Genomic DNA, 23,141 nt, shown 5'->3' on the forward strand with positions numbered 1-23,141 from the left:
GGAGCTGACAGCTGCGCCGCCGGCGTCGGCGCTCAGATCCCATCGCGGAGTGAGTCAGCTCCGTCCCACCAGCGCCACTTCGGCTCAACTGCTCGGGGCAGATCTCTTCCATCTGTTGTGTCCCTGCCCGAAAGCAGCCCGAAAGCGGCAGGCATCTGATCAGGACCTGAGTCAAAACACACTTGAGGGGAAGTAACAAAGGAGTGAAGCTATCCCTTAGCGGCAGGGGCTTGGGACACCTACAGTGGCGACAAAGGAGCGAAGCTCCTGAATGGGCTCCACTTAAGGGCAGGAGCTTCGGACCCCGAAAGTGGAGACCAGGTTGAAGAGTTTGGCGTCCACACGCTTGCCGTTTAGGTTTCTTTAACCCACACGTGAAGTGCTCCTGCTGTCATCTGCCGGCAGGTCCTTGCTCGCCCATAGCTGGGCAGCTGCTGAGCGCTAGCTCAGGAGGTTCCGAGCTGCAGCAGACACCGCGGTGCAGGTGGTGGGAGCCCTCCGAGAGCAGCCAGGATCTGCTCCCCACAGAGCCCCCAGAGCCCAGACCTTAGGGCCCACAGCCTGGCTGCTGGGGTTTGCTGCCACCCCGTCCCCAGGCTGGGCTGGCTGTGTCCGCAGCAGCCTCTCTTCTCCTCTCCTCGCCTCGCCTCGCTGGCCGGCAGCCGAGCTGCTGGGATGTGCCAGCGCTTAGCTGGAAGCGCTGCGCTTCCACGAGGCTCTTGCAGCTTAGCTCAGTGGGGGATTGCATCGTGTGGCAGGAAGCCTCCCCTCGGGGCTGGTGCGGAGCTGTTGCTGCATCCCGGGCGTGCGATGTGCTGACTGCTGCTGCCAGAGGATGAGGAGGCAGCAGCGCTCCTCTTCCCTGCCCTGCTTCCTCCTGTGCATCTCGCACACGAACCACTCTCCGGCTGGGCTGTGCAGAGGCAGCGGCTGCAAACTTGCTCTCTAGAAGCAGGGGGAGCCGCGGGACCTTCCCCCTGCCTTTCGCTGGCTTGCTGCAGAAAGCAGCTGGTGGACACTGTCGTCTGGCACCTTACCTGGCCCCGAGGAGGAGCTCAGCTCCCTGCGGTAAGCCCCTGACCGGAGTTCAACCTCAGCAACTCTCTCTGCCGCGTTTAGGCTGAAGGGAGGGGGTGGAAGCATTTGTCTGCTTCGCATTATGGTCTGATTCCACTGTGTGTGCCCGGAGGTCATGCAGAGCATGCATCTCCCCGTAGCAGCCTTCCCATATGAACTTGACTTTTCCACTTCTTGCCTTCTTTGTTTCCACTGGCACTGATGTCTGTGTTCTTGAGACAATCTGGGTTGCATCTGCTCGGAGCTGGAGGCGAGGGCTGCACTGCAGACTGGCATGCTGCTGATGTGTGTGTGTGTTTAAAGCACTGCTGCTCGAACCCTTCTCTCTCCAACGTCCCATCTCTTGCCAGTCACACTCTGGCTTGCTCTGGCTAACCCTGAGGGCTATGAAAAAGCCTTTGCCTTGGGGGCAGGTGGTGTTCCTGGAGCCCGAGGCACAGCTGGAGGGAATGGCACTGCTGGCCTGCTCTCCTGGCCCTTCTGCTTTCCAGACAGTGGCCAGGGACCAGCCAGGCAAAGAGCAGGCAAGGCTGCCACAGAATCACAGCATATTGGAGAGGGTTGGAAGGGTTGGAACTCCCTGCAGGGAGGCTGTAGCCAGGTGGGGTTGGGCTCTGCTGCCAGGCAAGCAGCACCAGAACAAGGGGACACAGCCTCAAGCTGTGCCAGGGCAGGCTCAGGCTGGGTGTTAGGAGGAAGTTGTTGGCAGAGAGAGTGATTGGCATTGGAATGGGCTGCCCAGGGAGGTGGTGGAGTGGCTGTGGCTGGAGGTGTTGCAGCCAAGCCTGGCCGGGGCACTGAGTGCCATGGTCTGGTTGGTTGGGCAGGGCTGGGTGCTAGGCTGGGCTGGCTGAGCCTGGAGCTCTCTTCCAACCTGCTTGATTCTGTGATTCTATGACTCTAAGGGACCTCTGGAGACGATCAAGAAGCAGGAGCACCCACAGCAGCTTGCCCAGGGTTGCAATGGCCAGGTGGGTTTGGAAGCTCTCCAGAGAAAGAGCCTCCACAACCTCTCTTGGGCAGCCTGCTCCAGTTTTTCTCTATATCACAGAGCCACAGAATGGTCAGGGCTGGAAGGGACCTCAAAGACCATCCAGCTCCAATCCCCCTGCCATGGACAAGGACACCTCCCAGGAGAGCAGCTTGCTCGAAGTCATATCCAGCCTGGCCTTACAGACCTCCTGTGTGTCCTGACTGAGCTCATTCCCAGTCTGGGTCTCCTCGTGTTTTCTCTTTGACAGGAAGATTTAAATAGCTCTCAGTGAAATTAGCAGGATTTATGCTTCTCCTAAATCAGCACTGGCCTGCTGATAAGAGCAGTCAGCAGGTATCTTGGAGGGACTTCCTGTGCCTGGCCAAGCAGCTCCTCTGGGTTAGTGCCTGCAGCCAAGGCAGAGCTGTCAGTGGTTGGCATCTGAAAGGGACAAAGCACTCCTGGGTGGGCCTTTTGTGTTCACCATCAGGTCAAGCTTTGCAACTTCATCGGAACATTTCATACAGCATCTCTCAATGCCAGTAAGGTCTTCACAGGAGGCATTGGCACACTGCACTTAAACATAAGGCTGAACTGGAGCAGGCTCCCCAGAGAGGTTGTGGAATCTGCCTCTGGAGGTCTTCCAAACCCACCTGGCCACTGTGACCCTGGGCAAGCTGCTGTGGGTGGCCTGCTTCAGCAGTGGGGGTGGACTGGACGCTCTCCAGAGGTCCCTTCCAACATTCTGTGGTTCAGCCTCGGGTTGCTGCTGGCACTGATGATCCCTGGCCAATGTATCAGTGGAAGCTGAGGGGCCAGGAGAGCAGCACTGCCAGCCCCCCCCCAGGGGGCCTCAAGCTCCTGCAAGAGCACTGCCCCCACGGCTAAGGCTTGTTTGTGTCCTTCAGGCTTGCAGCTTAGGGTTCAAGGACCAGGCTGTGACAATGCCCTGGACCTTGCCCCTTCTCCCGTGTCTGCCAGCTTGCCTGGCTCGTGTGCTGGCCCTGAGCTCACCCCTGCAGACCTGGCTGCCAGATCCTGCTCACAGCAGCCGAGGCTCTGAGTGCAGAGCTCCGCCAGGGGAAGGCCACTGCTGCCCGCAGCCTCCTGTGGCCCTGGGCTGGCTGCCAGCTGCCTGCCTGCGCTCTGCGGGGCAGCCACAGCGACTGGCAGCCCAGCAGTGGCACCTGCCAGGTCCTGTGCCCTGCTGGCCAGCACTTGTTGCTCTGCCAGCTTTGTGTCCTCATGCCAGTCCTTCCTGTGATGCCCTGGTGTGGTCACAGCACAGTTTGGGCCCAGGTCTGCCAGCTGGGGCCCCTGAACTAGGTCCCACCATCTCTGCAGCCCTCCCTGTGCATCCCTGGCCTCTGCAGCCCATCTTCACCCCAGGCTGGTTGCCAGGCACAGCAGGGTGTGTTGCTCAGTGCTGCCCAGCTCCTTAGCTTGCCTTGGAGCTTTCTTCTGCAGCAGTTGTGTGGTGCCTGGCATGTGCCAAGGCAGGGCCATGCCACCCAGCTGCTCAGGAGGTCACCACTGTGCCACAAGAGGAAGGAAGTGATTGTCAGAAGCTCTGCCAACCCCCAGCACCAAGCCAGCTGCATGGCAGGGAGGTGTTAGAGCAAGTCAGAGAGGCAGGTCGTGGAAGAAATGGCTTGGGGAGCAGAAGGCAACGTGAGGACAGCAGCTAGGATGTTGCGGGTGCCTTGGTCAGGGCATGCTGCCAGTGCAGGAGACCTTCTCCACATGGGCACTGTGTCACCAAGGGCAGAAGGAAGCCAGAGAGAGCAGGGTGAGCAAAGGATGATGATCAGATGAGTAAAGGGTGAGCAACCTGCTCTAGTAGAGGCTGTCCCTGCAGACTAGTGGGGGAGGTTGGACAAGATGAGCTTGGGAGGTGCCTTCCAACCCAGCCGATGTGATTCTGTGCTGAGCAGATGAGGAAAGGGAGCTGAGCAGATGAGAAGAGTGATGCTCAGATGAGTAAAGGATGATGACAGGTGAGTAAAAGATGCTTCTCTCACAGGGGTCCCTGTGGTGCAGCAAGCTGGCAGGCAGAGTGTGACACTTGGCTTTTGGCTGGATGCACCTTCCTGGGAAGAGAATTGGGCACAGGAAGCAAAGGTTTCAGCAGGTGGAGCTCCACAGAAGCCACTTTGGTGCCTTCCACAGCCCAGGCACATCCAAACAGCTCCAGGCTCTCTGGCTCACATGGTCATGGCATGGAGTCTGTTCTGTTGACAAGAGCTGACAGTCACCGAGTCCAACCCTCCTCTGACTCCGCCAAGGATGGGGCTAAGCCATGGCCTCAGCACCACAGCTCTGCCTCTCTGGAACACCTCCAAGCACGGAGGGATTCAGCCACCTCCCTGGGCAGCCTGTGCCAGGCCTTCAGAACTCCTTCAGGGAAGAAGCTTCTTCTAATGTCCAACCTAAACCTCCCCTGGGGCAGCCTGAGGATCTCTCTTCTCATCCTACCACTTGTTACTAGGGAGCAGAGCCCAACCCCCACCTGCCTCCAACCACCTCTCAGGGAGCTGCAGACAGCAATGAGCTCTGCCCTCAGCCTCCTCTGCTCCACCCTGCACACCTCCAGCTCCCTCAGCTGCCCCTCCCCAGCCCTGTCCTCCAGACCCTTCCCCAGCTTTGTTGCCTTTCTCTGAACCTGATCCAGTCTCTGTGTCCTTGGAGTGAGGGCCCCAAAATTGAACCCAGGACTCAAGCTGTGAACTCCTCACTGCCCAGCACAGGAGGACAATCCCTGCCCTGCTCCTGTTGGCCACACCAGTGCTGCTCCAGGCCAGGCTGCTGGTGCCCTTTTTGCCCAGCTGGGCACAGCCTGGCTCATCTGCAGCTGCTGGCACCCAGCACCCCCAGGGCTTTCTCTGCTGGGCACCTTCCAGCCACTGCCCAAGGCTGGAGCAGTCATGGGGCTGTTGTGGCCCACGTGCAGGACCCAGCACTTGGCCTTGCTGAGCCTCTTCCCTGAAGGAGTTCTGAAAGCCTGGCACAGGCTGCCCAGGGAGGTGCTTGGAGGTGTTCCAGAGAGGCAGAGCTGTGGTGCTGAGGCCATGGCTTAGCCCCAGCCTCAGCAGAGGTGGAGAAGGGTTGGGCTGGGTGACCCTGAAGGTCCTTTCCAGCCAAAACTATTCCATGAGTCTACAGTTCTCTTTCCACCAGAGCTTTGAGGGGCAGGAGCAGCTGGGATGGCTCTGGAGCCAGCCAGAGTGAGGGAGCCTGGGGGTGGTCACAGCTGTGCTGGCCCTGAGGAGCCAGCAGCCAGAGCCCCCTGGCAGACAGCAGGATGGGTGCCCTTGAGCCAGCTGTGCCCTTGTGGCCAGGGAGTCCAAGGGCATCCTGGGGTATGTGAGGAGGAGTGTGGCCAGCAGGCTGAGAGGGGTTCTCTTGCCACTCTGCTCTGCCCTGTTGAGACCTCACCTGAAGCACTGTGCCTGGTCCTGGGCTCCCCAGCTCAGGAAGCACAAAGAGCTGCTGGAGAGAGCCCAGCACAGGGTCCCTGCGATGCTGAGGAACAGCTCTGGGCTGAGGAGGGGCAGCAGGTGGCTTGGGGACTGCAGTCCAGGCTGATGCATCTTCAGAGAGACCTCAGCTAGGCAGGGACCACTTCAAATGCAGCCAAATGCACCGCAGAGCTCCAAGGGCAGGTGCCCTGGGAAATGATCACTCCCACTTGGTAAGCAGGGCTTGGTGCCCAGGCTGCCGCTGCAGCGCCAGGCAGCACCGGAGCCTTTCAGCTCTGCTTTCTTTCTCCAGCCCCCTTGCAGCTGTGACACCAGAGGACTGCTGCTGTGACACCAGAGGACTGCTGCTGTGACACCAGAGGACTGACTGCTGCCTTGGCACCAGCCCCTTGTCCCTCCTGGCATCTCCTCCCGATGGCCCTCCAGAGGCTTTGTGTGCTCTCGGTGACGCTGCTGTGGGGCTGCACAGTGTCCTTCCCCTCCCAGCCCACAGGTACAGCCCCTCCTGCCCACCCCCAGCGCTGCCTCCACCTCTGCTTCCAACGAGAGAGTTGTCTCAGCTGGCAAAGACCTTTAAGATAGAGTCATAGAATGATTTAGGTTGGAAGGGACCTCAAAGCTCAGCCACTTGGCATGGGCAGGGACACCTCCCACTGGAACAGGTCTCTCAAGGTCTCATCCAGCCTGGCCTTAAACACCTCCAGGGAGGTTGTGGAGCACAGAATGGGATCAAAGATCAAAGATCACATTGGGTGCTTCTGTGCTCCACAACCTCCCTGGGCAACCTGTGCCAGTGTCTCACCACCCCCAACCTCTGCCAGTGTCTCACCACTCTCACTCCCAACAATTTCTTCCTCCTCTCCACTCTCACTCTCCCCTCTCCCAGCTCAAAGCCATTGTCCTTCATCCTGGCAGTCTCAGCCCTTGCCAGAAGTCCCTCTCCGCTCTCCTGGAGCCCCTTCAGGCCCTGGAAGACTGCTCTGAGCTCTCCCTGCAGCCTTCTCTTCTGCAGCCCCCAAACTCTCCCAGCCTGTCCCCACAGCAGAGGTCCTGCAGCCTCCAATCATCATGATCCCCTTGAGCACCTCTTTCCTGCACTCCCTCAGCAGCTCCCTCACAAACCACATCCTCAGAAGCAGCTTTTCCATTCTCTCCAGAGCCAGCCAGGATTTCTTTCCAAGAACTGCTGCTTAATTGTTTTGAAAGACTCTGAGTGCCTCAGTCGAGATGGAGACAAACTTCCAGCCGTGGTGGCTTCCAGTTAAGAGACTTGTTCAGACTAACCCTGCCCTGGCAGCTCAGCACCAGGCTCCTGAGAGAGGCTGACAGCCTTTGGCTGCTCTGTGTGCATGGCTGAGGGGGAGGAACTCTCATTCTCCTTCTCCCCACTCCCTCCTGGCTGCTCTGGGTCAGCCACGAATCCATTTTTCTAGCAGCTGCAGCTCTTCAGGCACCACTCCTGCAGCCCTGCTCTCCCCTGCACTGCTTCTGTCATGGAATCATAGAGCCACAGAACAGGGTGGGAAGGGACCACAAGGAGCAGCCAGTGCCAACCCCCCTGCCATGCCCAGGGACACCCTACCCTAGAGCAGGCTGCACACAGCCTCAGCCAGCCTGGCCTCAAACACCTCCAGCCATGGGGCCTCAACCTCCTCCCTGGGCAACCCATTCCAGCCTCTCACCACTCTCCTGCTCAACAACTTCCTCCTCACCTCCAGCCTCACTCTCCCCACCCCCAGCTTTGCTCCATCCCCCCCACTCCTGCCACTCCCTGAGAGCCTAAAAAATTCCTCCCCAGCATTTTTGTAGCCCCCTTCAGATGCTGGCAGGCCACAAGAAGGTCACCTGGGAGCCTCCTCTTCTGCAGCCCAGAGAGCAGCCAGAGCCTGGGCTACAGCAGGAGTAGTGTGGGCAGCAGGGAGAGGGAAGTGATTCTGCCCCTCTGCTGAGACCCCACCTGGAGTGCTGCATCCAGCTCTGGAGCCTCTGGGACAAGAGGGCTGTGGAGATGCTGGAGAGTGTCCAGAGCAGGGCCAGGAGGATGCTCAGAGGCTGCAGCAGCTCTGCTGTGAGCACAGACTGAAAGAGTTGGGGCTGTGCAGGCTGGAGAGGAGAAGGTTCTGAGGTGACCTTCTTGAGGCCATGCAGGATCTGAAGAGGGCTCCAAAAAAGCTGGGGAGGGACTTTTGAGGCTGTGAGGGAGTGGCAGGAGTGGGGGGAATGGAGCAAAGCTGGAGGTGGGGAGAGTCAGAGTGGATGTTAGGAAGAAGTTCTTCAGCATGAGGGTGGTGAGAGGCTGGCACAGGTTGCCCAAGGAGATAGTGGAAGCCTCATCCCTGGAGGTGTTTGAGGCCAGGCTGGCTGAGGCTGTGTGCAGCCTGCTCTAGGGTAGGGTGTCCCTGGGCATGGAAGGGTGTTGGGACTGGCTGCTCCTTGTGGTCCCTTCCAGCCCTGACTGGTTCTGTGATGCTATGAGAACCACAGAACCCGTTTAGTTGATTGCAGGCTGTTGCTCCTCTCCTTAGGTACATGGCAGGATATCCTCCTTTGCCATCCAATGTAGCCCTAAATGCCTCCTGGAGCTTCAAAGGCTGGGCAAAGTGGGATCTCCAGACTGCAGTCTGTGGCCTGTTCCATTTGGGAGAAGTCCCCTTGGAAGGCATAAATCCTGCTCCAACCTTCTCTGCAGCCTTCCCAAGGAGCAGGCTGCAGCATGCTTTGCATCACTGCCTTCCACTGAGAGACATTCCCAGGGTCTGCTCTCCTCGTGGGTTTATTACAGAAGAAAAAAGGGAAGAATGAGGAAAATCCTCAGGAAAGCCTGAAAAAATGACTGGATCTCACCTGCAGTGCTGGGGCCAGCTCTGGAGCCCTCAGCACAGGGAGGACATGGACCTGATGGAGCAGGTCCAGAGGAGGCCACCAAGATGCTCAGAGGGCTGGTGAAGCTCTGCTGTGGGCACAGGCTGGGAGAGTTGGGGCTGTGCAGCCTGGAGAAGAGAAGGCTGCAGGGAGAGCTCAGAGCAGCCTTGCAGTGCCTGAAGGGGCTGCAGGAGAGCTGGGGAGGAACTTGTGACAAGGGCTGGGAGTGCCAGGACAAGGGACAATGGCTGTGGGCTGGGAGAGGGGAGAGGGAGAGTGGAGATGAGGATGGTGAGAGACTGGCCGAGGTTGAGGGTGGTGAGACACTGGCACAGGTTGCCCAGGGAGGTGTCCAGGACCAGGCTGGATGAGTCCCTGAGTGACCTGTCCTAGTGGGAGTTGTCCCTGCCCATGGCAGGGGGTTGGAGCTGGATAAGCTTTAAGGTCCTTTCCAACCTAAACCATTCCATGGTTCTGTTTCTTCCCAAGCAGGTCTGCTCTGGCAGCATTCCCAAGGGAACAGCTGGCTGGGTGAGGAGAAGTCTCTCTGCTGTGGGTTGATCTGCCAGGGGCATTGTGATTCTGATGGACTGAAGGAATCCAAAGTGGTTTTCACACTGACCCCTGAGGTCAGTCTTGTCCAGCACCACTACAATGAGCAGGCAGAGGTTGCCCAGGGAGGTGGTTGAGGCCCTATCATTGGAGATGTTCAAGGTGAGGCTGGACAGGGCTGTGGACAGCCTGCTCTGGTGGAGGATGTCCCTGCTGAGTGCAGGGGGCTGGACTGGGTGAGCTTTGGGGGTGCCTTCCACCCCAGCTCTGTGATTGTATGGCTTAGAGAAGTGGTGAAGTGGCAGGAGTCAGGCTGGCAGCAGCACAGAGTGAGTGCCTGATGCAGAGAGTGTGCAGAAAGCCCAGTGGGGAGCCTCAGCTCTGGGAAGTGGAGGGAGATCACTGTAGATGTTGCCAGCATCGGCTTCCCTGGGCTAATAAAGCTGAAGAGGGAGAAACAGCTTCCATCAGGCAGAGCTGGGCTGTGAGCAGGGTGTCCAAGGACACAGCTCATCCACAGGATGTTTGTTAGCATCTGGCAGCAGCTAACTGCAGGCTGCCTGGAAGAGCACCTGTGGGGAGAGCTGCTGGAGCTGCACAGTGAGAGTGCCTTCAGCATCCTGCTTCTGCAGGGCTTTTTGTCTCTGTTGCTCATTGATCTTCACCCTCCTTGGGAGGACTACTTAAAGCAGTTTGGGTGATTCGTGTCTCTTATGCTTAGCATCAGTTTCCCTGCCAGCCTGCTGGCAGCTGTCATCCTCTGGTGCTGAACACAGTGTTTGCAAGGGTGCTTGGCCTGGTGCTTGACAAATGCCATCAGGGGAAAGTCAGCATGGAAAAAACTGGAGAAGTCAGCCTAGGACACTGCTCCTGCTGAGGGCAGCTTGGCAAAGAGTGGCCAAGATGTGGCAGTCGCTGATTGCAGCAGCTTGGCAGAGACCCGCACAGGGCATATTGTGCACCCCCCTGCAGGCAGCAGGGACAGCTCCAACCAGAGCAGGCTGCACAGGGACACAGCAAGGCTGAGCTGGAATGGCTGCAAGGATGAGGCCTCAGGCACAGCCCTGGGCAGCCTGTGCCTGTGTCTCACCACCTTCATTGCAGTGATAGCAGGAGGGCAATGGTTTGGGATGGAGCAGGGCAGAGTTAGGTTGGGCATCAGGAGGAAGCTCTGCACAGTGAGGGTGGGGATCCATCAGGGTCCCATCCCTGGAACCATTCAGGCTCAGCCTTGCTGTGTCCCTGTGCAGCCTGCTCTGGCTGGAGCTGTCCCTGCTGCCTGCAGGGGGTTGCAGAAGATGACTTTTGAGAGTCTGTCCCAGCCTGATGCAGTCTGTGAGTGTGAATCTGTGCACAGCTCCCTCCTCATGCCCAACCTAACTCTGCCCTGCTCCACTGCCAAACCACTGCCCTCAGCCTGTCCCCACAGCCCCTTCTGAGCAGTCCCTCCCCAGCCTGCCTGCAGCTCCCCTGCAGACACTGAACTGCAGCTCTGAGCTCTCCCTGCAGCCTTCTCTTCTGCAGGCTGCACAGCCCCAACTCTCCCAGCCTGTCCCCTCAGCAGAGGTTCTGCAGCCCTCTGAGCATCTTGGTGGCCTCCTCTGGACCCTCTCCAGCAGGTGCAGGTCTCTCTTGTGCTGGGGTCCCACAGCTGGCCCCAGCCCTGCAGCTGAGGTCTCCCCACAGCAGAGGGGCAGGATCCCCTCTCTGCAGCTCTGCCCACACTGCTTTGGATGCAGCCCAGGCTGCCCTTGGCCTTCTGTGCTGCCAGTGCCCACTGCTGGCTCCTGCCCAGCTTCTCCCCCACCAGCACCCCCAAGACCTTCTCTGCAGGGCTGCTCTCAGTCTCATCAAGCCCCAGCCTGCACAGCTATCCAGGGTTGCTCTGACCCAGGGGCAGGACCCTGCACTGTGTCTTATTGACCCTCTTGAGGCTCTCCTCAGCCACCTCTGCAGCCTGCCCTGGTCCCTCTGGATGGCTCCATCCTATCCTTCAGTCTTCCCAAACACACCACTCAGCTTGGTGCCATCTCTTTGTATCATTCTTTGTGCTGCTTCAACACTCCTGAAGAGACTTCTCTAAGCATCAGCCAGCCCTGGTGTGAGGGAGGTTGTCAGGGAGCAGAGCTGGTGCCTGCAGGCTGTGGAGCAGCCAGGGCTGGAGCCTGCCCAGCAGCTGCCTTCGGCAGCTCACCCAGTGCAGGGCTTTGCTCTGTTCCTCTCTTTGCTGTACATCCAGCAAAGCTTAACCCCCTGCTTCCTTCTCCATGCAGCTGCCCCACCACGAGACCTTCAGATCACTGACCCTGGGCTCTTAGGCTGCCTTGACATCGAATGGAAGCCTCCTGCCAGCCTGCTGAGCTTCAACGACTGTGCAGTCACCTACAAGTTTGAGTACCGCAACGCTGGGGACAGGGACTGGAAGGTAAGGAGAAGCAGAGCTGCACCTCTGTAACCATGGCATGGCTTGGGAGAGGCCTTAAAGCTCAGCCAGTGCCAGCCCTCTGCCATGGGCAGGAACACTTCCCACCAGAACAGGTCACTCAAGGCCTCAGCCTGCCTGGCCTTAAAGACCTCCAGGGAGGTTGTGGAGCACAGAAGCACCCAACGTGATCTTTGATCACATTGGGTGCTTCTGTGCTCCACAACCTCCCTGGGCAACCTGTGCCAGTGTCTCACCACCCTCAACCTGTGCCAGTGTCTCACCACCCTCAACCTGTGCCAGCGTCTCACCACCCTCAACCTGTGCCAATCTCTCACCACCCTCAACCTGTGCCAATCTCTCACCACCCTCAACCTGTGCCAGCATCTCACCACCCTCACTGCAAAGAACCCTTTCCTAACACCCAGCTTCAATCTCCCCTCTGCCAGTTGCAACCCATTCCTCCTCCTCCTCCTGTCCTGACAAGTCCTTGTCAAAAGTCCCTCCCCAGCCCCCCTGTAAGCAATGACAGATTGCCCCCTTAGTCTTCTCTTCTCCAGGCTTTAAAGCCCCAAGCCCCTCAGTCTTTCCTCACCAGAGAGGTGCTGCAGTCCCCTAACCACCTTCACAGTCCAAGAAGTCCAAGGGCATCGTGGGGTGCATGAAGAGGAGTGTGGCCAGCAGGCTGTGAGAGGTTCTCTTGCCACTCTGCTCTGCCCTGGAGGTGCTTCAAGGCCAGGTTGGATGAGGCCTTGAGCAACCTGTTCTAGTGGGAGGTGTCCCTGCCCATGGCAGGGGGTTGGAACTGGCTGAGCTTTGAGGTCCCTTCCACCTGAGCCATCCCATGATCCCAGAACACTTCAGGGCTGGCTGTCAGGAGGATGGGCTCAAGCTTTTTGCAGTGGTGCCCAGTGCCAGGGCAGGAGGTAATGCGTGCAAAGCTGAACATAAGAAGCTCCACCTAGACATGAGGAGGCACTTCATTGAGGGTGGCAGAGCACTGAATCAGGCTGCCCAGGGAGGTGGTGGAGTCTCCAGCTCTGGAGTCATTCCAGACCCACCTGGACAGTGAGATGCTGTGCAACCAGCTCTTGGTGCACCTGCTTTGGCAGGGGGTGGGGAGAAGTTGGATTCAATGCTCTCCAGAGGTCCTTTGGCCCCCTGCCAGCCTGTGGCTCTGAAATGGCAGCTGGTGGTGCAGCCCACGCCAGGACACAAGGCATGCTCATGAAGTCTGTCTTTCAACCAGGTTATTTTTACTAGGAAGCTAAAATTCAGAGTTGGGTTTGACCTCAGCAGGACTGTCGAAGCGAAGGTGCAGACACTGCTCCAAGGAAGCTGTACCCACGGCGTGGAGGTGCACAGTGACTGGATTTATGCCACCTTCCAGGTGCCACTGCAAGGTGAGGATCAGCCCCCAGTACCCAAAGTGCAGTTCTGCACTTTACATGAGCCTGTGGCATCACCTGAGGCTTGCTGGATGGCTGAGCTGTTGCAGGTGATGCTGAGGTGTCAGGCACCAGAGCATCTCTGCTCCCACTGCCTGTGGCTGCTGGCTGCTTGGAGCTTATTTCCCTCTGCTGGGTTGCCCTGCAGGAGCTGCACTGCTGGGTGGCAAGGTCAGCTCTGCATCTTCCTGCTCTAAGCTGGCTTCTGTAGGAAGCAGAGCATTTGGCAGCACCCCCTCTCTGCCCGAGTCTGTCCTCTTGTCCCTCGGTGTCCCTGCAGTGCAGCACACAGTTAAAGGGATGTCTCTGCTGGGCCTGCCTGGGACATTGCTCAGTGCTTCAATTTCCTTCTCACTTGGCAGGAAAACTGGAATCAGAGGTTCAGAATTTCCACTGCATCTATCACAACTGGGAGTACCTTAAGTGCACCTGGCAACCAGGTCTCCTTGCCCCTCGAGGTGTCCATTATGGGCTGTATTATTGGTATGTATTGGGAACGGGGAGGAACACCCAGGCAGCAGTCAAGTGGAGCTCTCAGGGCACTGAAGGGCTGTGGCAGATGTGCTTCTGTGGCTGGCACTGCTGCTGCACCCAGAGCGGGCAGAAAGGATGCTCCAGGCAGCTGTGTGCCGGCTGGCAAGGAAATTCCAGATCCCTGCTTGCTGACCTTCCAGGGCAACAAACCGGGAAGAGTCTGGAGAGCAGGGCTGGGGAGGAGCAGCTGAGGAGCCGGGGGGGTGGTGTGGAGAAGAGGCTGAAGGCAGAGCTCATTGCTCTCTGCAGCTCCTTGAGAGGAGGCTGGAGCCGGGTGGGGGTTGGGCTCTGCTCCCAGGTACCAAGTGACAGGATGAGAGGAAATGGCCTCGAGTTGCAGCAGGGCAGGGGCAGGCTGGAGATGAAGGAAAACATCTTTAGTGAAGGAGCAGTCAGGCACTGTCCCGGGCTGCCCAGGGAGGTGGTGGAGTCCCCATGCCAAAAGAGGTGACAAGAATCACAGGCTCCAAAAAGCCTTTCCTGCCTCAGAACCAAAGCCTGGATCTTCAGCCCCAAACATTCCCAGGTGGATTAACAGGAGCTGCACTTCTCCCACCTCCCCTTCCCAACCATTCCCGGGCTGCCCTTCCTCTCCCCTCAGCCCTCATCCCACATTTTCTGGTTTTCTCCTTCGACCTCAAATTATTCCAACGTTTGAATGCCCTCAAGGGCCATGGCTTGGTGTAGTTTAAGGATGTGGTTTAGTAGAGGACTTGTCAGTGCTGGGCTAATGGTTCGGTGATCTCCAGGGTCTGTTCCAGCTGCCTTCTCCCTGCCTCCTTTCCCTCTTAGCCATCTCCTCTGAGTGCTTCCTGCACCTCGTCTGTCACTGAGACATAGAACCCTACAATCACAGAGTGGTTTGGGTTGGAAGGGACCCCCAAAGCTCACCCAGCCCAGCTCCTGCACTCAGCAGGGACATCCTCCTCTAGAGCAGGTTGCTCACAGCCCTGTCCAGCCTCACCTTGAAAGTCTCCAGAGCTGGGGCCTCGGGGCCTCAACCACCTCCCCGAGCAACCTGCTGCAGTGTTCCAGCAGCCTCCTGGTGCAGAACTTGTTCCTCACATCCAATCTCAACCTGCTCTGCTCTCATTTCAAACCACTGCCCTCAGCCTGTCCCTGCAGGCCTTTGGGAACAGTTCCTCTGCAGCCTGCTTGGAGCCTCCTTCAGGTACTGGAGGGCAGCTCTAAGCTCTCCCTGCAGCCTTCTCTTCTGCAGGCTGCACAGCCCCAACTCTCCCAGCCTGTCCCCACAGCAGAGGTTCTGCAGCTTCTGATCACCTTCGTGGCCTCCTCTGGACCCTCTCCAGCAGGTGCAGGTCTCTCTTGTGCTGGGGTCCCACAGCTGGACCCAGCCCTGCAGCTGAGGTCTCCCCAGAGCAGAGGGGCAGGATCCCCTCTCTCCACCTCTGCCCACACTGCTTTGGATGCAGCCCAGGCTGCCCTTGGCCTTCTGTGCTGCCAGTGCCCACTGCTGGCTCCTGCCCAGCTTCTCCCCCACCAGCATCCCCAAGGCCTTCTCTGCAGGGCTGCTCTCAGTCTCCTCACCCCCAGCCTGCACTGATCTCCAGGGCTGCCCCAACCTCTGTGCTTGAGTCTGCCTCATGCCTGGCTCTTGTGCTGAGCAGACCTGGCTTCTGCCCACTGCACTCTGCCCTTGATCACAGTGAGTGCATCTGCCAGAGGACAGCACTCAGCAGGAGGTTACTCAGCTCAGTGATCCCTGCCCAGCCAGCAGGGCTCCTTGACAGCTTAATGGCTGTAGCCTTTAAATCTATTTTCATAGCCTTAGCTCATCTGCTGGAGGCTGCCAAGGGCAGCAATATTGCCTCTTCCTGTTACTTCTTTTGGGCTGCTGCCTAATGATCCTGCTCTGCAAGGAAAAGCAAGCTGGCCTGCGTGGGTTTGGCCACAGCAAACCCTGCCTGGGTGCCTCCACTCCTGGGACATTAGGGTAGGGAATCATTTGGACTCCTGCTTTCTGTAGGCAATTAGAGCTGCAGTTAAAAAAGAGCTTCCATGTGGCTCTTCATTTCTGCAAAGCAGAAGTGCTGATGCAAGGCCATTTCTTGAAGGAGGCCATGGAAATTCATGCCTTGTTCCTAAGAAACCCCAACAAAACAAGAAACCAGAAAGCTCCCCCCCCCCGGCAACCCCAACCCTTACTTAACTGGACCAAACCCAGGCTCTGGGTCCCATTGCCTACCAAGAGTGAGTGGGATCCCTACCATGGCATCTTCTGCTCCCTGGGTGGTAATGACTGCAGCATTGCCACCTCAAGGGTCACCCCCAGACAGGATGTGCTGGGCAGGGAGACCTTCATTAAGAGCAGACTACCATGGATGGATCCAGCCCTGCCCTGGGGGCTCTGACCCAGCAGAGAATCAGAAGGTAGCACAGAACCATGCATTGTGGACCCACGGAGCTGGTGAGGTTGGAAGAGACCTTTGAGATCACCAAGCCCAAGCTCCTCTAGAGCTCACAGTGCCAGCACTCCTAAGCCAGTGGCCACTGACCCACCTCCCTCAGCAGCACATCCGTGCAGCTTCGAAACAGCTCTAGGGATGGGTTCTCCACTGCCTCCCTGGGCAGCCTCTGCCGGTGCCTGAGAGCCCTTCTTGAGAAGAAATTGTCCCTGATGGCATCCTGGGCTGGCTCAGGAGCAGTGTGGGCAGCAGGACAAGGGAGGTTCTTGTGCCCCTGTGCCCAGCACTGCTCAGGCCACCTCTGGAGTGCTGTGCCCAGTTCTGGGCTCCTCCATTGCAGAGAGATGTTGAGGTGCTGGAAGGTGTTTGGAGAAGGGCAGCAAGGCTGGGGAGGGGCCTGGAGCAGAGCCCTGTGAGGAGAGGCTGAGGGAGCTGGGGGGGTGCAGCCTGCAGCAGAGGAGGCTCAGGGCAGAGCTCATTGCTGGCTACAGGCTGGGCTCAGCTGTGCAGCCTGTCCAGGTCTCTCTGCCTGGATCCCTTCCCTCCAGCCTGCCAAGCAGGCCACACAGCTTGCTGAGGGTGCCTCAGTGCCACTATGCCTGAGGGACTCCACTTGTCACTGGTCTCCGTGTGGGCACTGAGCAGCAGACTGCAGCTCTCTGAGCACAGCCTGGCAGCCAGTCCTTACCCAGGCAGCGGCCGCCCCTCATGTTCATGCTGCTCCAGGCCAGGGGTCTGATCTGTCCCACCTGGCTTTGCATCGCCTGGGTGGGTAGGAGATGGCTGAGCTGCAGCCTTCCCCAGGCTGTAAGTGCCACTGCCAGGGTCCTGTCTGTCTGTCTGTCTGTCTGTCTGCTCCCTAACGGCCCTTAGGTACGAGGGGCTGGGCCAGGTGGTGCAATGCGAGGACTACATCCAGGATCAGGGCATCAACACAGGCTGCAGGCTGCAGAACCTGAGCCAGGCGGAGTACAAGGAGCTGAGCATCTGCGTCAACGGCTCGGGGGCAGCCACGCTGCTGCGGCCGCTCTACGTCACCCTGCGCCTGCAGGACCTGGGTAAGGCTGGCAGCAGCAGCCCCCGCGGCCCGCGCGCGGCCACGGCTCGCGTCTGGCAGGAAGGGGCTCAAAGCAAAGGCTGCGGCGGCCTTGGGTGCGTCTGCCCCTGAGAAGAGGCCGTGGCATGTGCCAGGCAGCACTGCTGCTTCCAGTGGTGTTTGCAAGTGAGCTCCGCTGAGCACCCCCCCGGAGGGCCAGTGGGTGCCTGCGGGCACTGTGCTTGGCATCCTGGGACACACACCGCCTGCTGGGCAGCTGGCAGAGCAGCTGTAGGGGCTTTTGGCCCTGGCAGCACTGCCCCAGAGGGGGTGGTTTCATTTGGACCGTGACCCTGCTCCTACAGGCACAGGATTGGTCCCTGAGCTTTGCTGCTTAAAGCAGGCTATGGGCTGAGGGGAGCTGAGTGCAAGCTGTGCTGGCTCTGCTGGAGACAAGGAGGCTTTGGAGCAGAGCAGAGGAAGCAAAGCCCAGCTCGATGCCTGTGTTCTTTACTGTGGGCATGGAGGAGTCTCACTCCATTGTGGGCACTGCCCATGCTGGTGCAGCTACCCACCTGTGAATGCTGGGGGCATACCCAGCTGGTGCTGCAATGAAGGCACTGGGCACTGCTAAGCAAAACTCCTGCATTCAGTTATTGCTGCTCTGTGCTTCCTATGTGTGCTTTTGGGCACCTGCCATGGATCAGAGCCTCTGCTGGGATGCAGAGTGTCAGAGCATCAGGGTGGCAGGGCTTGGCTGCCCTGGCAGCACAGGGCACGCTGGGTGGCTGTGCTGTGAGGAGAACAAGCCAAGCACAATGCTTCAAGTCCCCTGCACCTCAGCCTCCAGGAAGGATGAGGCCCAGCCCATGGGTCAGGTTGGACCAACCAACCTGTCCTGCAGCCTGCAGGGCTGAGAGCAGCGGGAGGGAGCTCAGGGATCCTGGCAGTGGGCAGCGGGCAGAGGCTGGCAGTGACTAACTGAAGCCTTTCCCACACTGAGCTGTTTGCTTGCACCTCTTGACCTCCTCTCTTCTTGTTCCCCCTCCCAGCAAAGCCCTTTCCCCCGCAGCAACTGGTGCTTTCCATGTCTGCATCCGGGGAGCTCCATGTGGCATGGAGCCCACCAGGTGGGGAAACACCACCCCAGTGCCTGGAGTATGAAGTTCAGCTGGCAAGAGATCAGGGGCAGGCCAAGGCTGCCTGGATGGTAAGCACAGCACTGGGCATGGCACAGGGAGGGGGGAGCAGTGGGGGAGCCCTGCCTGATAGGCAGCACTGGGAAGAAGACAGAAGGCTGCCAAAAAGAGGCTTGCCCAGCATCCTGGGCAACTCTGCCTGCCCTGTGCCTGGGCTGGGCAGAGATGTTGGATGGGGCTGCTGGTGGAAACACCAACTGGCTGCTCCATCCCACCCACTCTGGGCTGGACTGGAAGGGCTGTGGTTAGTAGGCCAGAGAGAGGTTCCCAATTCAAGAGAGATGCTGAGGTGCTGGAAGGTATTGAGAGAAGGGCAGCAAGGCTGGGGAGGGGCCTGGAGCACAGCCCTGTGAGGAGAGGCTGAGGGAGCTGGGGGGGTGCAGCCTGCAGCAGAGGAGGCTCAGGGCAGAGCTGATTGCTGCCTGCAGCTGCCTGCAGGGAGGCTGTAGCCAGGTGGGGTTGGGCTCTGCTGCCAGGCAAGCAGCAGCAGAAGAAGGGGACACAGCCTCAAGCTGTGCCAGGGCAGGTGTGGGCTGGATGTTGTTAGGAAGTTGTTGTCAGAGAGAGTGATTGGCACTGGAATGGGCTGTCCAGGGAGGTGGTGCAGTGCCCATCCCTGGAGGTGTTTCAAAGGAGGCTGCAGGAGGCACTTAGTGCCAGGGGTTAGTTCATTAGGCACAACTGGACACAGCACTCCAGGGGTGGCCTGAGCAGTGCTGAGCACAGGGACAGAACAACCTCCCTTGTCCCTGGCCAACACTAAAGCATGTTCCTGTTAAGCACCCCCAGGGATGGTGACTCAACCACTGCCCTGGGCAGACTATTCCAAGGTTTGAGAACCCTTCCATGAAGAAACAAAATCCAAGGATTTGCAGAGCCTGGAGGTTATGTCCAGAGACCTCAGGCCCTGGCAGAGAGCTGCTAGAGGTGGGATGTGACTCCTGACCATGTCTTCTCTGTGTCATTCCTCAGTCTGTGTCAACCCAGATGGAGACAGCTTTGTCCATTCCCCGAGCAAACCAAAGCCTCGCTGCCTGCGTCCGTGTCCGGGGCAGGACAAACATCTTCTGTGCTGAGCAGGGCTTCTGGAGCGAGTGGGCACAGGAGTGCTTCTCTGGTATGCTACCCAAAGCCTGGCTGGCACCCAGAGCTGCTGGCTGCTGGCCAGCACTGGGGCTGGGGTCACACAGGCTCACAGGATGGCAGGGATTGGAAGGGACCCAAAGAGATCATCCAGACAGGCCTGCCAGAGCAGCACCACACAATCTAGCTCAGGGCACACAGAACACATCCAGACAGGCCTGGAAAGGCTCCACAGAAGGAAACTCCACAACCTCTCTGGGCAGCCTGTGCCAGGGCTCTGGCACCCTTCCAGGCAAGAAGTTCCCCCTTGTGCTGAGCTGGAACCTCCTGTGCTGCAGCTTCCATCCACTGCTGCTTGTCCTGTCCCAGGGAGCAGTGAGCAGAGCCTGTCCCCCCCTCCTGACCCCCAGCCCCCAGATAGCTAGAGGCATTTATTAGATCCCCTCTCAGTCTTCTCTTCTGCAGACTAAGCAGCTCCAGGGCACTCAGCCTCTCCTCACCAGGCAGTGCTGCAGTCCCCTCAGCATCCTTGTAGCCCTCTGCTGGATCCCTCATTTTAGCTACACCTTCAGCCTGCCCCAGCACAGCCATTCCTGCAGCTTCACCTCTCTCGTGCTGGTAGAGGGCAAGCCTCAAAAGGTGACCATTTCTGCAGCCCTGCATGGGCACAGCTGTGGTGGAGGAGTGCCTGACAGGCCAGGGAGGGCACACCCAGAGGCTCCCTGCTGCCTTGCGCTCCATAGCGGCTCTGCTGCAGCGTGCAGAGGGCAGGGGAGAGGCAAACAGTGGTGGCTACACAGGTGTGCAGGGGGGATGTTACCCCGGGGAGCAGGCTGCCCTCTGCAGTGACATGTACCTGGCATGTAACACAGAATCGTGGAGGGCATCAGGTTGGAAGGGAGCCTTGAAGGTCATCTTGGCCAGCACCCCTACAGTGAGCAGGCACAGGCTGCCCCAGGGAGGAGGTTGAGGCCCCGTGCCTGGAGACATCTGAGCTCAGCCTTGCTGTGTCCTTTGAGAGTTGGGGCTGTTGAGCCTGGGGGATGCATGCAGTTCCAGCCCCCCTGCCATGGGCAGGGACACCTCCTCTAGACCAGGTTGGTCATGCCTCAGTGACAGGACAAGAGGGTACTGATAGATAGTAAGCTGAAGATGAGCCAGCAGTGTGCCCAGGTGGCCAAGAGAGCCAATGGCATCCTGGCCTGCATCAGGAACAGTGTGGCCAGTAGGACAAGGGAGGTTATTCTTCCCCTGTACTCAGCACTGGTCAGGCCACACCTTGAGTACTGTGTCCAGTTCTGGGCCCCTCAATTCAAGAAAGATGTTGAGGTGCTGGAACATGTCCAGAGAAGGGCAACAAAGCTGGTGAGGGGCCTGGAACACAAATCCTATGAGGAGAGGTTGAGGGAACTGGGCCTGTTTAGCCTGGAGAAGAGGAGGCTCAGGGGTGATCTTATTACTGTCTACAACTACCTGAAGGGACATTGTAGCCAGGTGGGGGGTGGCCTCTTCTCCCAGGCAACCAGCAATAGAACAAGGGGACACAGTCTCAAGTTGTGCCAGGGTAGGTATAGGCTGGATGTTAGGAAGAAGTTTTTCACAGAGAGAGTGATTTCCCATTGGAATGGGCTGCCCAGGGAGGTGGTGGAGGCACCGTCCCTGGGGGTCTTCAAGAAAAGACTGGATGAGGCACTCAGTGCCATGGTCTAGTTGACTGGCTAGGGCTGGGTGATAGGTTGGACTCGATGATCTTGGAGGTCTCTTCCAACCTGGTTGATTCTATGATTCTATGATTCTATGAAATGAGAGCAGAGCAGGTTGAGATTGGCTGTGAGGAACAAGTTCTGCAGCAGGAGGCTGCTGGAACACTGCAGCAGGTTGCCCAGGGAGGTGGTTGGGGCTCCATGCCTGGAGATATTCAAGGTGAGGCTGGACAGGGCTCAGAGTAACCTGCTCTAGAGGAGGATGTCCCTGCTGAGTGCAGGGGCTTGGACTGGGTGAGCTTTGGAGGTGCCTTCCAGCCCAGCCCATGCTGTGATTCCATGGTCTCCAGCTGGAGCAGGCTGCTCAGGGCCCCATGGAGCCTGACCTCAAATGTCTGCAGGACTGGAGACATCCACAGCAAGCAAACAAACAGTGCCATCTATGGAGGGTAGCAAACCTGGGCACAGGGCTGTCGGAGGTGCCAGCACCTTGCCTGGCAGGAGGCCTTTTCTGATCTGCTGTGTTTGCTTTTGCAGAGGCCAGAAAAGGGGACAAGCAGCTCCTTATCCTCATCCCACTCATCCTGAGCCTGTCAAGCAGCCTCATCACATTTGTGTTGATTGGCCAGTGCAGGAAAAGGTAGGTGCCAGGTTGTGCCAAGGGTAAGACCCCAGTGTTGACTGTCTCAGAGCCCAGGACTCTTGCTGGGACTCTCTGGCAAAATAAACTTTGGCCTCCACTTTCCAGTGCCCCAACGAGGCCTGGCAGTGGCACAGCTCAGAGAGTTAAAGCAATCAGATGGTTCAGTTGTTCACAGCCACTGCAGGCTGGGGACTGCCAGTGAGAGAGGCACTGCCCGCGACGTGCCCTCAGGGCAAGAGCTGGCACACAGACACCAACCTTTTCTGCAGCTCTGAGAGAACAGAAATGCAGCAGGAGGTCAGCCCTGGGCTGCAGGCACCGTGCTCACCCAGAAGGGTGTCCCCGGCCTGGAGAAGAGTGGCACAGCCCTGTGCCAGCACAGCTCTTTGCCCAGCCTGGGCTCTGTCTGCTCCCCTGCGCTCAGCTGCTGGTGGTGCTGCTGCTGCCGCTGGTGGTGCTGGTGCTGCTGCTGGTGATGCTGCTGCTGCCGCTGGTGCTGCTGCTGGCCATGCCACACCTCTGTTGCTGCCCCTGGTACCAGCGCCAGTGGCATGCACACTCCCTAGTGCCAGCGGCAGTACCCCAAGGTGCCCCTCCCATGGGTTTTGTACCCCAGGCTGTCCCTGCCTTCAGCATGCTCTGGGAGGAGAGTCAAGGCCCACAGCCATTGTGTTTGTGCTTGGTTTTCCTCAGCAGCAGCCTGAGTGCTCTCAGCTTTGGGGCACTTAGTGCCATGGTCTGGTTGGTTGGGCAGGGCTGGGTGCTAGGCAGAGCTGGGTGCTGGGCTGGGCTGGCTGAGCCTGGAGCTCTCTGCCAGCCTGGCTGTTTCTATGATCAGTGCTGAGGGAGAGCTGGCCGTGGAGGTCCCTTTGTGCTGTGCCCAGGGGTGAGCTGCCCCCGTGGCAGCTGGGTGCATGGGCTCTGAGAACCATGCTGCTGCAGCTTTGCCTTTCAAATGCTTTGGCTGCCAAAGTCCAAACCAAGTGCAGAGGCTAGCAAGGAAAGTGTGGAGTGCTTCCTGCACCCCAGTGGTGGGGGGGTGATGGGGATGCTGTAGCAGCCCCAGCTGCTTCTTTGTGCAGGGCCTAACTGCCTGTGTCCATTTCAGGTCCCCTGCAGGAAAGCTGCCCCTGGATGCCTCCGTGGGAAGCTAACTCTGCCTGTGACTGCTGTACCTCCTGTACTGGATGGATTGCTCTCACAACATCACCCAAGAAGCCCTGAGCTGTCCATAGCCCACAAGGGGCTTCTCTGCCTGCTGCCATCCCAGAGCCTGGCTGCTGCAATTCAAGCACTCAGCAGGCCAAGGAAAACATTGGAGGAGTTTCAAGGGGAGTCTGGAGCAAGCTCCTGGTCACAGGACATGGGAGAGAAAGGAGGCAGCAGCAGCAGCTGCCCTGAATAAAGGCAGCAGGTTGCTCTGTGGGCTTGTGAGGCTTCCTTGAGGACTCCAGAAACGGATCTGCAGGGTGGCTGCACACGGCAGGGGGCTGGGAGCTAAGGGATCCTTCAGGTCCCTTCCAGCCCTGACAAGTCTGTGATTCTGTGGTTTTAAGGGTGGCAGCTCACAGACATCAGCTTGCTCAAGGCCTCATCCAACCTGGTCCTGAACTCCTTCAGGGAGGTTGTGGAGCACAGAAGCACCCAATGTGATCTTTGATCACATTGGGTGCTTCTGTGCTCCACAACCTCCCTGGGCAACCT

The 23,141-nt window shown here is 58.7% G+C and overlaps 1 protein-coding gene across 1 annotated transcript; it reads left to right on the forward strand.

The window, feature by feature from the left end:
* Positions 1–5,865: 5,865 nt before the first annotated feature.
* IL13RA2 (interleukin 13 receptor subunit alpha 2) lies at positions 5,866–22,841 on the forward strand. Its single transcript, XM_064158918.1, has 9 exons — positions 5,866–6,022; positions 11,217–11,368; positions 12,615–12,768; positions 13,176–13,296; positions 16,647–16,831; positions 17,862–18,019; positions 18,981–19,125; positions 21,332–21,434; positions 22,546–22,841. The coding sequence occupies exons 1-9, from the start codon at positions 5,944–5,946 to the stop codon at positions 22,589–22,591; spliced, it is 1,143 nt and encodes a 380-aa protein (XP_064014988.1). The 5' UTR covers positions 5,866–5,943; the 3' UTR covers positions 22,592–22,841.
* The last annotated feature ends 300 nt before the right edge of the window (positions 22,842–23,141 follow it).

The sequence above is a fragment of the Pogoniulus pusillus genome, chromosome 19, assembly GCF_015220805.1.
Source record: "Pogoniulus pusillus isolate bPogPus1 chromosome 19, bPogPus1.pri, whole genome shotgun sequence".
Classification (NCBI taxonomy): Eukaryota; Metazoa; Chordata; class Aves; order Piciformes; family Lybiidae; genus Pogoniulus; species Pogoniulus pusillus.

Bases quoted from the DNA above. Each gene is read 5' to 3' on its own strand.
- IL13RA2 (XM_064158918.1), top strand. From the start codon at position 5,944: ATGGCCCTCCAGAGGCTTTGTGTGCTCTCGGTGACGCTGCTGTGGGGC. The intron at 6,023-11,216 runs GTACAGCCCCTC...TTCTCCATGCAG, and splicing joins CTTCCCCTCCCAGCCCACAG to CTGCCCCACCACGAGACCTT. The intron at 11,369-12,614 runs GTAAGGAGAAGC...TCTTTCAACCAG, and splicing joins CTGGGGACAGGGACTGGAAG to GTTATTTTTACTAGGAAGCT.